The 18,393-nt window shown below is 35.1% G+C and overlaps 1 protein-coding gene across 8 annotated transcripts in view; it reads left to right on the forward strand.

Moving 5' to 3' along the window:
* Window positions 1–11,027, forward strand: part of SPEF2 (sperm flagellar 2) — a 77,355-nt gene extending 66,328 nt beyond the window's left edge. For 5 of the 8 annotated variants that reach the window (XM_027634552.1, XM_027634556.1, XM_027634554.1 and 2 more), the window contains 5 exons: window positions 312–404; window positions 985–1,158; window positions 4,277–4,459; window positions 4,587–4,709; window positions 9,852–11,027. In XM_027634552.1, coding sequence (XP_027490353.1) covers window positions 312–404; window positions 985–1,158; window positions 4,277–4,459; window positions 4,587–4,709; window positions 9,852–9,929 — 651 coding nt within the window. In that variant the 3' untranslated portion in view covers window positions 9,930–11,027. Of the gene's footprint in view, window positions 1–311; window positions 405–984; window positions 1,159–4,276; window positions 4,460–4,586; window positions 4,710–9,851 lie in introns of those variants that run through there. The other 3 variants (XM_027634557.1, XR_003526222.1, XR_003526221.1) reach the window with 3 other exon arrangements.
* Window positions 11,028–18,393: the final 7,366 nt, after the last annotated feature.

Below are 18,393 nucleotides of genomic sequence, written 5' to 3' on the forward strand. Positions count from 1 at the left end.
CAGTTTCTTCTAAAAGTACAGTTCAGACAAAAGCTATGGAGGTAGCAAATGGTATCCTAAAAGGAGGAAACCAGAACATACATTGAAACTCCACATCACATTTTACTTCTTCGGCAATGTAGTTTACCACTATGTATTTTCAAGAGCATAAATTCACTTCTCTCCTACCTAATTTTCAGTAATTTCTCAAGTATCTGTTATAAAGTACAAACAGCTACTTAGGAATTAAGCTCTTAGTAACCTGTCTGTTGAACAGTTAAAGACCACCTTATTTTAATGTGTGAAAATTAACAAACTTTTTTTTTTATCAGGTTGGCTTATGGTTTAATGGAGATGAAGATCTAAGCATAACAAAAAGTTGCACACAATCTGTGCCTTTAGATAGGCTAAAACACCTCATAAAGGTAACTAAAAACATAGGTTTTTTTGAAGAGACCACTATTCAAACCTGAGAGGTCTCATACAAAAGTTTCGTGTGTCTTTTTTTTTCCATAATTACTTCAGTGTTTCAGTGTTTTTTGAGGTCAGGTGGCGCTTCAGAATAATGTAGAAAGGAATCTAAGAATTGTCCTACTAAAGTAGTCTATTCAGAATTAATTATTTGTGCTCTTGGTTGAACAACATTAATTTTGCTACACAGTAACCAGCTTTGTAAAGAATGGGAGGCAAATGATCACTGCATAGACGTTTCCATGAAAGAGGGAGCTAATAGTGTGACCTGAATACAAAAAATGCTTTGAACATGTTTGTCATGATAAAAGATTTTATTAATTTTTCCATGTTCTGTGAAATTCAATTTCTGTTTCCTCGAATTACTTAAACACACGATTTATCTGGATTTACACAGCATTAACATGCTTTTAAACACAGTATCTCCTATTAGGAGTAATTATTGTATTTCATGCTTTTCTCTACAGTCCTTGATTTATATTCCATTAAATTCCACTCATGGAAATTGGTTTACATATTTTTGTCCCTTTATAGTTTTTCTTCAGTTTATTTGCTGATACCAGAAAAGATCCTGCTCTGCTCAACTATACTGAAATGCTGCTTTATTTTGCCTCCCACTCTGATCCAATCGAAGGTGTATACAGAGCACTTAGCATTGCTACTGGAACATATGTTCACAGAAAAAAGGAAGCCTCTCATCCATGTGCGGTAAAGTATTACAGTAAATTATTAGAGAAAGTAGTAGTGCTTTCAAATTGTAAATTAGCTATATTTCTGTATATTTGCTTATCCTGGGTATCTCCAGTCCTTACAAGTAATCTCATTGACTTCATGTGAACTCTGCAAATAGTTTACTGACTTTGGTAGTAATACTCAGAAGTATCCTTCCAAAAGTCTGGAAATTTACTTGCCAAATAATAGTGAAAGTTTAAGATATTTACTAGTAATTACTCCTTTTACATATGAATATAAGGTAATTCCTTGGCCTAGTCTTAGACCAGCAGTCAGTCCCCAGGAATTAGTCTGTAGTGTGACTGTAGTGTTATCTACAGATGCAACACCTGATATTATTGTTAGTCTTACTTTATTTTCCACTGTGTTTCTTTGGGGTATTTAGAAGTAGATGCACCTTTGTTGTTATTTTCAAGTGTTTAGTTTTACCTGTAAACCAAAAGGATTAATTAGTTTCATACAAAATAATTTTTAAATTATTTTTACAGCTGTGATGAATGTATTCTCACATCAAATGAAACTGGTCTTTTGAACATTTTTGGTATTTCTGGAGCATGTTTTTATTCTTAAAGTCTCAAAATTGCAATTAGTGCACTGCTTGCATCAGTTACTTATTATTGAAGTACAAGTTGTTTTTTTGAGACATACATTACTTATCTGTACACACCTTGGAAAGAACATACTGTTCCAGATAATAAAATGTTTCATTGCCCTGTCACAACCACAGTGACTGTAGAATTTGCCCAATACTTACGGTACAGTTGAGATCTCTAGAAACAGTAAAGAAAGGGCATTATTTTACTACACAGTGGAATCATATACATAAGCATAATAACATATCACTTCAAATGACAAAAACATATTATACTTCCCTGTATTTTATTTGGCACAACAGAGTTTTTGTACATTGGAGAGAGTGAATAAGACAATTTCCTTTTCACACTTTATTGGAAGAAGTAGAGCCCAGTGTACTCCCAGTTAGATACTGTGGACCTGAACTTAGTTTCCCACATTTCAGTGGAAAGTTCTAACTCTCATCTCATTGGATATAAAGCTACACAACCTATTCTCCTCTTTACCAGTTTCTGCTGGGTTTGATCTGTTTGGTTGGAAGTTTTGTAAGATATATCTGCACTGGCATTACCACCTATGTGTCAACAATTTCTTTAGGCTCTGAGTCACAAGTGAAGGTGAACGTTTGCCTTCAACTTACAATTAACAACACATCTCTGAGCAGAAGGAGTTATATCCCATCTAACCTGAGAATTTCCTCATGCCTAATTTCCCACTCAAGGCATTGGCTCTGTGAATCTGTGCTGTGTCCTGTGCACAGTGTATTATACACACAGTTTGTGTGCCTAATTCATTTGCGGACCCTCTTAGAAACCTGGGAATATCTAAGAATTAAATGTTAAATCTTGCTTGTGTGGATTCTCTTTGACTTTAGAATTGTCTGGTTTAGGTTGGTGCTCAGAATCACAGGACTGATAGAACATCATTTTAATATTTTCTTTCTTCTTATGCCTTGTGTTCCATCTTTGTGCACTTTAACAATAATGCTGAATACAGACAAAAGAGAACAAAGGAAATCCCATTCCATTGAAGCAAATTAGTTTTCTCCATTGGTTTTAGTAGAGGCAACATTTCATGCAAATTGTTCCACAAACACAAGCAGGCAAAAAGTAAATTGTGTATTGATATTGTGTCATGTTTGAGCCAAGCTCCATCAAATACAGAGAATTCTGAAGGCATCCAAAGTGGTTTTCAGCACCAAATTAAGAACCTAAATCTTTGTTTTCCTGCGGGTGTTTACATGTGGTCTAAATATCCCAGTTTTCACTACAAGTACTGGAAATTTAGTAAATATTATCAGTGGAATATTCATCAGTGAAATATAAAGAGCTATGCTGTTTACCTCTAAGAAGTTTTCTAATACAGTTTAGGTAGCTGGCTTATACGTAGGCACTTATACAGCTGCATCTCATTTGTCTCTTCTCTTTTTCTTGTTTCGTGCCAATAATTGTAATGATTTCTCATTGGTAACTGCCTACAGAAATGCATCTGAAACTTTCATGCTGTTAATAAGAAAAGCTCAGACAAACATATTCTTGAGACTTCTTTAACTTCATAGCACAGACCCTCTCAGTTAAAATGCTTAACTTTTAAGTCTCGATAATGTTGTTGTTGGCTATGTAGGTCTGAAAGCTAAATGTAAATGATGCAGTGGGAGATAAAAAAACTTCAGTGCTGATATAAATGACTCTGCTCCTCTTGTGTTCAAAATTACATGTATTAAGGCCTAAGGCGCGTAGCACAAGCGTGACAATCTCAGCAGTCTCTCCCTCCTAATGAAGAGAGAAATGATTTGTTCAATTAAATGCAATTTCCTGTTGTTCTTAGTTGTTAGTCTACACAGTGACATAATGTAGTCAAAGCGTTGTTCACCTGTGTGGGATCCTTTCTCATCTTTGTGCTCACAGATCTCTACTGCAGGTTTGGTTTTGGTTTTGTTTGGCCTTTTTTTCTCTTTGACCAGCCCTTATATCACCACAAAGCTAACTAGTTGCTTGTTTAAATAAAATTCTAATTTTTCTGCATAAAATAGAAAATCTCATCTTTTTCTGTGGAACTGCTGAGTCTGTGTTAACTGTTGGCCAAAATAGAGTTCTTGCAGTGACTCCTTCATTTGGACTAGAAAATTCCTACTGTTTTTTTCATGTGAACATCCAGAATCCTCAAGTTTACTCCTTATATAAACACAAAGTTCTTGGTATTGTAATTTGTAGATATTAAATATTTTTATGTTTTGTTGCTCTGAGAAATATTAATTTTTCTGTAAAATGTTGGCCACATTCCTGGAAAAAGCTGTTTATTAAATTTCTGCTAATGCCAACATTATGGATATTTCGGGACTCTTAAGATCTATTCCTTCATCCTACAGTGCAGTAGATAATTTTGTGTGAGTTGATGATTTTTGTTTTGCAAGAACTTAAGTTTGAAGTGTAATTCATTGATCCTTAATGAATGTTTAAGTGAAACAGATGATCTACTGATAGACTATTTATATCCAAGTATTATATATTAATTTTCTTAGGATTCTCCGTACCCCAAAACATTGTCAAATGAGAAGACTTTAAAAGAAAATGAAGTCTTGGATTACACCGGTGAAGGAGTAATTTCAGTGGCAACTCTATTCAAAATATTTCATACTGGAGGAAGAAAAGATCAAGATAATCATAGATTTAGCGATCTGGAGAAGGCAGGCAACTATGATGAGGTAGGCAGATTGATTCAAAGAAGGTTTTGTAGCTTGCATTATATGTTAGATAAATACCTGCCATAATCTTTGCTTTTCCACCAATTTTTTAAACAATAAATTGGCTATGTATTATTTTTTCTTTAAGCATTTCATCCAAATATACAAAGAATTAGGTATTGAAGATCTGACACCTATTCCAGTTGAACTCCTTTTGATTCACTCCTTCATGAAAGACTTGATCAACAGCTATCAAGGATATAAACTTCATGTGAGTATTGCTTTTTGGGACCAAGAACTTTGTGAGGATACGTATTTAAATTTGCATTATCCTAGAAATGTAAATGTAATTCATGTAGATGCTGCCAATTTGCAATGTAGATCAGCTGTACAGGTGTAGGTTAGATCAGTTGTTTTCTTGTCCATGAAAGACTGTGCTGCTTTCTGACCTATTTTTTGTACACATTTGGCTGGCCTGTAGCTGCCTACAGGTTTTCTACTGCCTTGTCACATCCAGCATTGCCTTTCTCCTTACCCATAGGAAGGATACTGGTTGTGTTATCTTCCCAACAGGATCATACTGCAGGACACTACAGGATATGTGATAGGTCATGTTCCATCCCAGGCCGACTAGGCTGCGGAAAAGGGCATTCGGAGGTAGTAGAGGACCAAGTGTTCTTCCCTGCCAATCTCTAGAGCTTCCCTCTTACCTGCACCTATGCTTAAACATGCATTAAAACAGTTGCACATAAGGCAGGTTTGGGCCAGAGTATAATCCTATTTAATGTGTCAAACTATGGCAAAAATACATGATATACGGGGTCTAAGAAAATAGTGTGAGACAAGATGAAAGGATGCTTGCATTTGCATGCCCAGAGTTCAAATATAAACAGTCTTCACAGGTTTGAGATGATCACCACCAAGGGCACATAGCATCCCACAAAATCTGAATAAGATAAATTATACTTCAGGAGTAACTTGCACATTTTTCTGAATTATATTCATCACTTGTAGGATGTGAAGTGCCCGGCATTTATTGTATCAGTCATAATCGTTTTCAGTAAAAGATGAGATATAAGAATAAAAGAATGTATTTACTCAGTCAAAGTGAGGGTTAAAAATTAATTTGCTATAATAGGAAGATATAGAAAACGAAAATGTAAGACAAAGACAACACAACTGAAGATTATAACTTTCAGTGGGTATCCTGCCTATGTTGACATCTCAGCCAGTTTGGGAAGGTAGACACCATTGAATGTTAGGACATTCCTCCCTTTCCTTCCTTATTCCTTCTTCCTGACCCTTTTAATTTATTTAGTACTTTGTTTTCTAATTTGAATTCTTTTTCCATCCTAACTGAATTTCTTGTAGGCCAAAGCATTTCTTGAACCAGTTGTCTGTATGTGTTCCATCTCAAGAGTTGTTCTTCATACAAACACCTCTCTGACTTTGTTACATTTAACATAATGCAACCTCTTCATGTAGACCAAATGTGATGCAACCTAAAATAATACTTAATTAAGGTGTAAACTGAGAAAAGCCATATTTATATGCTTGACTATTTACTGCAAGGGTGACTTTTTTTTAAATCTCTTCACACTAACCAAGAGCCGCAAATAAAAAGCACAGCATCTATTCTTTATTAAAATTTCCAATCTTTCTTTACGACTTTTAGGAGGAACTGTTATATAACTTAAAGAGTAGTACTGTAGTACACATTGAAAATTTATTAGCTACCATTGATCACCTATTTCTGGCTGGTAGGATATATTCAGAGCACTTCAGTTATAAAAATTGTCACTCTGCGAGAAAAGCTGTAAGATAGTGTATATGAATCTTGGCAGTAGCTGAGGGTTTCAGTGTACATATTCTAGCCCAAAGGAGTTTTCACCTCTTGTTTATATGTTGGTATCATTGCACTTAAATAATACATTCTTCCGCTTTTTTGGCAGGTTTGTTTGATGCCTGTATCTCCTGACTCAACAGTTAGGTGATGCAGAGCTTCAGTTCTCATTTGTAATACTTTAGAATGTTCTCTTGAAAAGACTTATGCTGACTATCTCAAATACAGTGCTCTACGGTTTCTATACTTAAACCAGAATATTTTATTCCTTGACTGTATTGTTAAATACAGACTGCTGTTTTATGCATGAAATCAACACTTCATAGTCTTACTTTCAAGTTCTGACTAACTGGTGAAGAGTTATGACCACAAGTTCTTAAATTAGGTTTACAAAAAAGTCTTATATTCATCAGCAAACAAACATAGAGACCCAGGGGCCATTGTTATAAGTACATTACAATTCTGGTCTAAAACATGGACTCCAAGAAGAGTCTTCCTCTGCCAATTCCATATTTGGGGAACAGGTAAACTTTTTTTCTTTCCAAGACATTGCTGAAGTAAGTAAACAATATTTTTACCAACAATTATTTCTTCAGAAATTCTCCTAGGAGATGTCTGAAAAAATGAAATTCAACCGCAGTGCTGTTATTTTGAGATCATTTACAAGATAAATATAGCAAGTTAGGGTGTGGTTTCTAAAGTTAAAGTGTTTCTACTCATGCAGTCAGAAACATCAGAAAATAAAATGTTTTGCTGAAAGCTATAAGTGGGATACCTAGCTTACAATTTTTTTGAGTTAGGACACCTGATTCCTTTGGATCTTGATGATCTGTTCAAGTTTAACCAATACTATCTCTCATAAAAATATTTTTTCAAGATGAGATATATTCTTGTCTTTTGAAGGGATTTTGTTTTCTCAGTTCAGGTACCAGTGGGCTGTCAACATCCTACATGATGATGACCTTTCTGACCTTTCAGCCTTAGTAAAAATGTCAACAAAGAATAAGCTTGGAAATTCTATGACTTTTTCATCTGGTCTTTCCTGTCCTGATTACAAATCTTTCTGGTCCTGACTAGAGCTGTCAAGTGGTTTGCCATTAGCAACACATATTTTCTCTGCATATCACATGAAATTTGTTACTTGAGAGTAGTTAGATGACACCTATATGTGTATGTTTATGAATACGCTTCATTACATTCCAAATTAAATTTTCGTTAAATACCTTTGATAATAAATGAGACAATATTTTTATTAGACCAAGTGATTCAGGAGGAAGAAACAAGTGGTTCTGCCTTTTCCACCACATGGGTTTGTCTGTTTGGTTTGTTCAATTAAAGGGTCTTCTTCAGGCCCTATATTATTTATTGTTACAATTGTTTCATCTGTTCTGAGACTGTCACAGATAGAGAACTAGAGAAACAATCACACATTTCAGTAACTCTGCATTTTGATTCCAGTAAATTTAAAGGAAGAGCCTGGGATATATTCTGCTTCTATAATTTGTAATGCTTAGTGCAGTATCTGTTAATTTGAGTGGACTACTTTCTTATAATTACTGAGGACAACAAGGTAGCTTGATAATTAGAATTCAGTTTATTGATATAAAAATATTATGCATTGGATAAATTATGTTACATGTTTTATTCTGCTTTCAAATCCTGAGTAGTCCTTTTTAAAAAGCTCTGGCTTTGAAGATAGGGATATCACACTGTCTTTAACATAGGCCCTTGCATTATGCTTATTCCTTCTAAATTAATTGCCATATTATTGTTATTGTTGTTAATTCTGTTAATCATTTCAATAACATAACTCAGATATTTATTCACATAGGAATTCCACTGAAATAAGATTTCTATTAATGTATAGTTAACATGTCTTTATCAAAAAGTTTTATTAGTGTGCTGAGGAATTATTACAAAACCTATTTATACTCACAGCAGCCATTTGATGTTACAAGACTCAACAAACATTCAGAACTCCACATATAACTTAACAAAGTAACCTGTTCATACAGATTATATTCAGTACATCTTATGACCTGGACCATATAGTTCATAGTCAATGCTTTGACAGAAAAAAGCACTGCTGAATCACTGTCTAGTCATAGGCTGTAGTTGTAATACTTGTGAAACTTGAGAAGCTTTTTTCATGTGGTGTTTTAAATGTCTCAGTGTGCAAGAAAAGGAAAATTTAACACAGTGTTTAAATACCTAGTTTAAAGAGGAGACCTGTGTTATGCTTCTTTCTATCATGTATTTCATCCCTAAAAAATCTTAGAAAATGAAATGTACCTGAACAATATCGTTTCTTACATTCAAAAAATATAAAAAAAATTATTTTGGAACAGTAAGTTTGCTTCATTAAACATAAAGTAAATCAGTTGAACTACTGTATCTCCAGTGTTTTGACAGTATTTAAGATTACATTTGCTAATATTTACTGTTGTGGAACTGGAATTGAAACTCCTTTTTCTGACTCAATGTGCTGAAAAGGGCCTTCTCCTACTGAAGTATTTCTTTGAGTCAAAGATAAACATTAGTGCTGCCTTGTAAGTCAAATGACTGGTAAAATTTTCTTTTAACATGTTTCTGCTGTATTCACTGAAATACTTCTGATGTTTTGCAAGCTTGTGAAGCATCATTTCCATACAGGCAGTTCTTGCTTTTGAAAAAAGGCTGTATCTTCAAAATATGCACAAAATATATATTGAACTATATATCTGAATTTAAACTAATTTGTTTTATAAAAATTCTGACTGTTAATTATTTTTCCAAAGGAAAAAATATGTTTATTGACAATATTGGAAAATGCTAATAAGTTAAATTACTATTTATCTCTGTACTGAACATTCAGCTTGGGGGTTTTTTTAAACCAAAAATTCCTTGCTCATCCAACTACGACAGTGAATAAAGTTGCTAAACCTGGAAATAGAGGAGATTGTGCTAATATAAAATTATTGAAAATTAACAAATTGAACAATAAAGAACTGAACACAAAATCAAACTAATGAGGGTATGTATTCTTCCAAATGTTAATTACTTATTTTCTTTTATATCCATTTCCTGGAATTGTTTAAGTTCAGCCTGAAATATGATATATGTGAAAAAGAAAAAGAAACTTTATTAGAGAGTTTGTCTTTGTATGTTCTGAATAACATTTAGTGGTTTAAACAACAGTTTTAATACCTCTCTTTAGGGACATGTTTAAGCTGATGTTTAAGATCTCTGTTTACTTTAAGAATTGCATTTTAGCACATTGCCGTTCTGTAAAGCCACCAAAGGCAATGAGGTTCTGGGGATAATATGAAAACATCATCTCAGTGATATTAATACTTAAGCTAACTGACAGCATTGGTTTTAGTGCTCTTCTGGAAGAAAACTTCTGTAACCTGGGGAACATGTAACTTATCTCCACTGAAGTTAGTTTTTCATCACAATCTTCTAGTCACTAGTTAGAAAGCTCACCCCATGGAAAGAAAGCTCACCCCAGGGTGTTATTGGTACAAGTTTTAAGGTGGATCAGGCTGCGACATGTAATGACCTTTTAACATTTCTTTTTCCTTTTCATAGGACGTTAAAATCTTTCTCCAAAGAGCTAAACAAGCACATCCTACTGATGGGGGGGAAAAAGCGTTAAAACATCATTAAAACATATATTAAAATCATCAATGTATGAAAAACTGTTGTTCATGAACATTAAGAAATATTTTTTTTAAGTTAGTAAGAAATGTGTCTTACATCTCCAGTACTCTCTTCCATGAGTGAGGTTTTTTTGTTTATTGTTGTGAGAGCAAAATCCCATTGCAATTACAGATTTTCTGTTACTTTAAATTTAAAAAATCCCAAAACCACCAACAGGAAAAGTTATGGTTTGCTCATGTCAAATAGTCTAATGATATTTCTAAATAAAATTAAACCAATTTCTGAATGTAAATAGAGATGATAATGTGTTCATTAAGAGTTGGTTTAAGAAAAGGAGATGTCCAGTTCTTCTAAGTAAACTAAGATATCTGCTGTTATGTGTATAGTTTAATATTTAGTTAATTAAATGTTGTAATCAATTCTTTAAAACATGTTGCAATTTGTAGCAAATAAAATAAGTAAATGAAAACACTACTTTTTTAAAGATCAGCATCAACCACCAAAAGGGCATGAAAACGGGGTGCCTGTTGGCAGTGGAGATGATGACTCCTTGCTATTCAACCTTTCTATTTCTAACCTTCCAGTACATCTCAGTTCTGCTACCACGTACTAAAAATCTACAGGCTCTTCCTCCACTGCAGCACCAGGCAGAGCCCAGTGGTGTGGGTGGCACAGGATCACCTCCCCTCACAGCATGTGGCACAGACATGCAGTAGCAGGGCAAGCAGCACATCATTTGTGGTTCCACTGCTAATTTTGCACAATCACATCAGTGACTGGAAGAATAAGGGGGGTTCCACACCACTGTTTTCAGTAATTGACCAAGAGCCCTTTTTTTATTCACATGGTATATTCAAGGGCACCCTGTTCTCCAGACAAATGTTGCAGATTTTCATGTGTGATGCGTATTTGTCTAAAACTCTCTATGGCATACCATGACACCTAGAGGATGTTGCCTTCTCTGGCAGATTAATCAGAGTCTTGGTCAAATGCTCTCATTTATGGCTGAAGTGGTTGTTTCTTCTTCTATATCAAGTGTGACTTACTGTTTTTTCTGGAAGTTGTTCTGGAATAGATTTCAAATAAATTTTCCTGTTGTTAGGATGTTTGTGTTTCAATGTAGCTTTATTCAACTTTTCCATTCTCTTGTGTCTGATGATGGATAACTATAAAATGATAGGAACTAGTTTTTCATGGAATTTTGTGACATGCATTTCAGAACACTCCTGAATTAAAAATCGAGATATCTAATAAATCTTCAGTTTTCAGTGGTATTCATTCTTCTGATCTACCATTTCAAATTTTCTGAGGACTAAACATAGGAAACAGATACCTGTGATTATCTGAACTCAGTATAGCATCTAATTTGTAGTCTGTCAGCTGCCCAAGATGGTAGCTAACATTGGGCATTCTGCATTGTTTTACTAGCCTAGAAATGTTATTAATAAGTAAATAATTCCAAAATGCCTGGTCATATCTGAACACTGCTCCTTCATTCTGGAGTATACTTTTTTCTGGATTCAGCATTACCCTGGTAAAAATTGCACAAAATATTTAAAGGTTCCTTTCCCTGATTTGATTCAGCAAAGCATTCAAGCATATGATGTTCTCTAAGAATACAAATAGTCCCATTGAAGTCACATAGGGAACCACAAACCTTTCCCCTTTGTTGAGAATGCCATCTGCAGAGAATGGTTTTTACATTTTTAATCTGTCTTTATTACTTTTTAGCCAAGTATGTATGATACTGTAGTACTTGCATAACAGTTGCTGATGTTCCTTATGAGGTTTCTAGATTGTCTTCTTGAAATGTAAAAACATTATCTATTCAAAACACAGCAGTAGCATACAAAAAAAAAGATAAACTGGCATAGTTAAGGTTAGACAGTGACTAACAGACCAGATAAATAAATTTATCTGGTAGTAAATATTTTGTCGGATTCTTAGAACCTGATGTCAATAATGGTGGGTTTATTTCTTTGTTGATTAAAGAGAGTAAAATTTTGAAAGGAAAGATAGTCTAGAGGTAGCAGATCAAAGCATTTATATGTGATATACTAATCTCAGAATAGAACCCAGTGAGATTATCATTTCAGGCAAATAATGTTGTGTCTCTTCACTCTACCTATTTTGTCTAACCACACCGGCACAGAAACAGATGTAACTTTGTTGTGCCCCCGCAAACCATGCTGAAACCTCAACATCCTCGTTTTACTTGTGACAACAGACTTTATGATGTGTACAAATTAATCGGCTTTGTTACCAGAATCATTTCTTCACATAACATGGTCAAAATTTCGTCCCCAACATTTTTGAAAAATTGTATCTATCTATCTATCTATCTATCTATATTCATACAAGACGCTGGTTTTTTACTGCTCATATGAAAATATTACATGGATAGAAAAGAATTGCAATGCAGCTCTCTGCCTTTTGCATGTTTCATAGTCTTTAAATTGTGCTTTTGTTCCAAATAAAACTAAAGAAGGTTAACTAAGAAACTAACTAAATAGTTTCTTAGTGAAAGTCAGCTCTAATTAGTAAGTGTTAGATTCTGACTTTGCATGCCGGAGATCTCCATGTGAAAATAAAAAGGCATTATTTTCAGAAAGCTTGCCTACAGTCCATAAACCTGAATGAGGGAAGAGGGAACTTCAGCTACTGGAAATCATAAATTTCTATTTAGGTAAGATTTTGCAAGTATTACTCCTTTGTCATACACTATTTATATATTTTACCTATGGCCTAGAATGGGACATAAAATCATTACTGATGAAGTTTGAAATTAAGTGCAGATTGTGCAGTGTCAAGTAATGAACAGTAAAGTGGATTCCAAGAAATGTCAAACTTCATGCACTGCTCACATACTCCTCTATGGGAAAAGGAAGGTATAATTTCAAAAGCAAAGGACATATCCCCTGACAATAACAACTTATTTTTGTCAACAGTTACTACTTGAATATAACTGAGTATCACAATAGTTATTCAAGAGACTTGGAGTTCCCAGCCAAATGCTGGTACCCAGGCGTGAAAGAGGTTCTTGTTTTTATGAAGAGGGAATGCTGAGTAGATTTGCATTCAGATTTGGCAGTGGAGTTACTGTCATATCATGTTCAGTTTTCTTGACTACAGTTCAAGCTGGATGTTGGAAACTGGAAAGTGTTCAGAGAATAATGTCAAGAATTATGGGAAATCATATTTTGTATAAGAAAATTCAAAGAACTTGGTCTTCTTACTTTATCAAAGGAGAATGTAATGGCGTTTCAGGTATCACTTTTACAAATTCCATGTGAGGAATTCACATCTTCAAAAATAACAGGCTTCAAAATAACAAGCAGATTTTTAATAGGAAGTAGATTGACTGCTGTAGCAACTAGCTAAACATGCCATTTTCCTCATCAGAATTATAAAATCAAGACAGATAATTCTTTTAGATCCAGGTTGTGACAGGAACTGAAAGAATAAATAACTGCATACTTGATGTTAAAATACATAATTAAAAACTAAACCTGAAAGATTAGTTTTGCTTTCAGTTAATTGTATGCAACGTGCTTGATCCTGTTTTCACAGCCTGCTCTTTTAATGTTCTGTTTACTCTTTAACTTCACTTATGTCAGGTATTCTTGTGTATGCTGCATAGAAATGCTTGGATAGTTTGCTTTAGAAAAGTTGCAAGAAAGCTTACATTATCAATGTTCTTATAATAATTAAAATTACTTGTATTCCATCCCCGCAAAAATCTTCTTTCAAAAAATCCAGCAAACCAAGAGATTCTGCTGAATTAGGATATTTTCCACACTTCTATTAACTTGCATAAAATCTCAACATTTCATTCTGTAGAGAATTCAGGCTCCATATTAGTCTATTTCAGGGCTATGATCCATTCCTTTACATAAGTAAAACCCCTCCAGGCTCATTCCTCAGGAAGCAGAGTGTGGTACAGGGAGATGCAAAATTTTGCAAGCAACCAGAACACTTTTAAAGACAGTTTTGTTTTGGCTTGGTTTGGGGTTTTTTTGCTTTAAAACGAGGCTGTGTGATATCACCTTGTCACCATAATAGCAGGAAAAGTTCCTCAATCTGCTCTGTGGTCCTTACCTCAAAATTTCCACTGAGCATGAGGTTCAGACATGGTTTCTTTTTGTATTCTTCATAAGTAAAGCCAGCTGTTTCGTTAAAAAACTCTTAGGTCTGCTGAATTTTCTTAATGTGTGAAGACAGCTAAAGGGAAGTTCTCCAAATCGTTGAAAGAAGCATAGAATGATAGATATGATCTAAAAATCAAGCATACTGCACAGACTTCTTTGCAGTATTATAGTTATGAAATTAAAGGAATATCAATCTGAAAAATTCAAAATACGTAATATAGTTCACTTTATCAGTAAAAATTACCCGTGTTAATACTACTTTTATTACCTCTGATAGATTCTTTAACAAATACTCTTATTTGTAAGTAGAAAAGCAATTGCATTTAATTATCAGTTTAACAAAATGTCCTTGACAGTGGGAAATAAAATATTTTCTGTTTGTTTTTAAATATTATGTGTAATGAAAATTCTGCAGTTCAGCACCTTATTGTAGGATATCCCTGAAAATTCAAGTAGGAAGGTGCAAAAGGCTGTCCCTCTGAAAGGAGCAAGCTCTCACAATATAAATGCTGGGGGGGTTTCTAGCTAGGGAGCAGCTCTGCTGGAAAGGGGATATTGGTAGACTCCAAGCTGAAGTTGAGCCCTGGGAGCAAAGAGCAATCTTAGCATGTATCAACAGGAGCACAACTAGAAGTAGATTGAGAAAAGTCCTTATCCTCAAGCAGTTAGCATTCATCATGTTTACAGTGTGTGTCCAGTTCTGGACCTCCCAGTACCAGAAATACATCGACATTTACATTCAAGATGTTACATTCAAGACTTTTCAGTGTCATGGCTTCAGTAGCAATGCTTGGGACATCCTTACCCTTCAGAGCAGCAGAGCTTTGACTTAGTAATGCAAGGCTTGACAAGCTTCTAGCTCATGTCCTTGCTACATTAACATAAGAAAAGTGGGTGCCTGTATTTTGAGAAAAACTTGTACTTATCTTCCACTGTGAATGTCAAAGCTGTTAAATAAAAAGTAGTAATAGTACCTGTCAGTAACAAAGAATGTGCCCACGCACAATTCATAGTTCAAGTTAGGCAAAACCTTCAGTTTTCCTCTTTTTTCTTATGACAGTGGTTCATCTGTTCTTTGTTTCCAACCCATGTGTGTGTATATACATATATATTTATATAAGCATATATGTACACATTTATACATACATATATATATATATATATATATGGACACACATATAAATACATATGTACATAGAGAAAGCTAAAGCTTTCCTTGCCTACTTACAGATGGGAGTAAATTTTCACCTGAAGAAGTTTAATTGCATCCTGATTAACTATTAATTGCAGCTTTTCCAGCAAATGACATTCTGTGCTCAAGATGATTTTTGAAATTTTTTTTATTTTTTTTTTAAATGTACAGTATTGTAACTGTTGAACTCATAATCTGATCCACTGGAGAACTTCACATATATTATTATAACTACCATAAAGTAGGTTTAGGAGAAGGTCTTGATCATAGTTGGTGCTGTGGAAGTGTTTCCAGTTCAACATAAATAATACTTAATTATGTCAGTGTAGGATTTTCATTGGGCATTTTTAATTTGTAAATGGAAATAACAGCATGTACAAAAATCAAATCAATATTGCCAGTATTTTAAAAACTGCGTGTGCTGAAATCTCTTGGAATTCAAGGTTAGTATACTCAGGCCTAGATTAAACATACAACAGAACTTTGCAGTACTGTGACAGCTGACATTCAGATAGTATATGTTGCAATTGATTTAGCATCATGTTTTTGCTCTTAACCTTATAATGATTAGTAGTGACACGATGAAATCAGAATTTTTTTAATTGGATATGTCATTCACATTTTTTCGGAGAGAAACCTAAAAGGGAGGAAGGGAGGCTGTGGCTAGGGTTCTGTAGTAAGGATATATCTCATAGAATTATAGAATAATAGTATATCCTGAATTGGAAGGGACCCACAGAGGTCATCAAAATGCAACACCTGGCTCTGCACTGGGCACCCCAAGAGTCACACCATGGTGCTGAGAGTGTTGTCCAAACAGTTCTTGAACTGTGTCAGGCTTAGTGCTGTGACCACTTCGCTGGGGAGCCTGTTCCAGTGTCTGATGACCCTTTGGGTGAAAAACCCTTTCCTACTATCCAATCTAAACCTTTCCTGACACATCTTCAGGCCACTCCCTCAGGTCCTGTCACTTTTTTTTTTTTTCTGTCACCAGAAAGAAAAGATCAGTGCCTGCCCCTCCTCTTCCCCTCATGAGGAAGTTGTGACTGCAATGAGGTCTCCCCTCAGACTCCTCTTCTCCAGGCTGAACACACCGAGTGACCTCAGTGGCTCCGCATACGTCTTCCCCTCAAGGCCCTTCACCATCTTTATTGTCCTCCTTTGGACACTCTCTTAGTGCTTAATGTCTTTTTTATATTGTGGTGCCCCAAACTGCACACAGGTCTCAAGGTGAGGCTGCCCCAGTGCAGAGCAGAGTGGGACAATCCCCTCCCTCACCTGGCTGGTGATGCTTTCCCTGATGCCCCCCAGGACATGGTTGGCCCTCCTGGCTGCCAGGGCACTGCTGACTCATGTTCCACTTGCCATTAACCAGGACCCCCAGGTCCCTTTCCACAGCACTGCTCTCCAGCATTTCATTCCCCAGTCTGTACAGACAACCAGAATTGCCTCACCCCAGGTGCAGAATCCAACACTTGCTCTTGTTAAACTTCATATGGTTGGTGATTGCCCAGACCTCTAATTTGTCGAGGTCTCTCTGTAGGGCCTCTCTTTCCTTGAGGGAATCAACAGCTTCTCCCAGTTTAGTATTGTTTGCAAACTTACTTGGTATCCCTTTGAGTCCTGCATCCAAGTAGCTTATGAAGACATTTAAGAGCACTGAGCCTGAGATGGAATCAAAGAGAAATGTAATATGGAGGTTTCAAAACTGGCTGCAAGTTAATTAGCTGGTTCAGACAATGGAATCTTGCTAACACAAACAGAGGCTACTCAACAATCAGCACAGATTTATCTTTTCCCCAGGCAAACTATCCTAGTTTGAATTGATCTTTCTTCAATATGGTTGCGAGGAAAAAGAAGAAAAATCTCTCTTATTTCAGTCTTTCCATGCTCAATTGTAAACCTAAAGGGTTAAAATGCAAGACTCCTTAAAAGATCCAAAACTGAGCAAAGGAAGGGCTAAAAGGTGGCTTCTCAGAAACAGATGAATTAGAAGTAAGAAACAGGTTTCCTCTTCTCTACCACTACCCACATCTGAACATACAAACAACAAAAACAATGGTATGGTAAGGAACAAAATGAGGACAAACTCAAAAAAAAGAAAAAAACCCCAGAGCTAGTACTCAGATAAAATCAAAGATTGTTTCCTACCATGAGTTTGTTTTGGAGCATTTATATTCATAAGGTGAATTTTTGTCTCTACTAAAGTCAGTGGACTGCTTGTTACTGATTTCAAACTAAACCTAGTCTACATCTGGAGATTGACCTTTGATTGCAAGAAACTTCATCCTAAAGATCTCAACAAAAAGCCTAGTAATTATTCTTGGCAGTTTTTAGAAAAGTGTTCATTTATGATTGCAAGAGATTATGAGAAAGAGCATGCAGAACATCAGACACTGATTTAATTTAATGCTCTCCTTTCAGAAAATATTCCCCTCTAATTCAGGTTGAATTCTAACTGCATGGTCCAATGCCTTTGTTATGCTTTGTGTTCTAAGCTGAAAAGCCTTCTTTCTTTTGGAAAGCCAGATGCAGTGATCAAATTTTTTCTTAATTTTTCACTTATAGAGAAACAAGTTTTGATACCTCTCACCATATGCCTATATAGACTTTTCTCTATATTACTGAGTTCACATTCTGGAATCAAGCATCCCAGGCATCTGGTCACACTTTACTGAATTTATGTGAAGCCTATCTAGAAATGAGGTATTACTTATTCCTCTCCCATTTTCTACTCTATCTCCCCGGAAAATTGCTAACAAAGCTTTCAGATGTGTTTTTAAAATAGAAAAGGCCAATTACAAACAAATATGTTACTAAGGTTTAAAACACCCTTAGAAAATTAGTGAGCCCATATTATTGCAGAATACGGACACAGTTTTCTTTAAGATATGCTATTGACATCAGCTGTGCTCTGCTTGGATTTGGGGGATTTGCAGGATGTGCCATTTTTGATATTTATGTTATACCATGTGTTCCTTCACTGGTTAATATCTGTCTAATAATATAATATAAATAGAATAAGACTTAGTATCCTGCAGCTGCAGCTTGACTTCCCTAATTCCTTATGAAGACTTTTGATGCTGACACATACAAGTCTTTAGCTTACAAATACAGGAATGTGTTATGA

The sequence above is a fragment of the Corapipo altera genome, unplaced genomic scaffold (assembly GCF_003945725.1).
Source record: "Corapipo altera isolate COAL_440 unplaced genomic scaffold, ASM394572v1 61411, whole genome shotgun sequence".
NCBI classification, from domain to species: Eukaryota; Metazoa; Chordata; class Aves; order Passeriformes; family Pipridae; genus Corapipo; species Corapipo altera.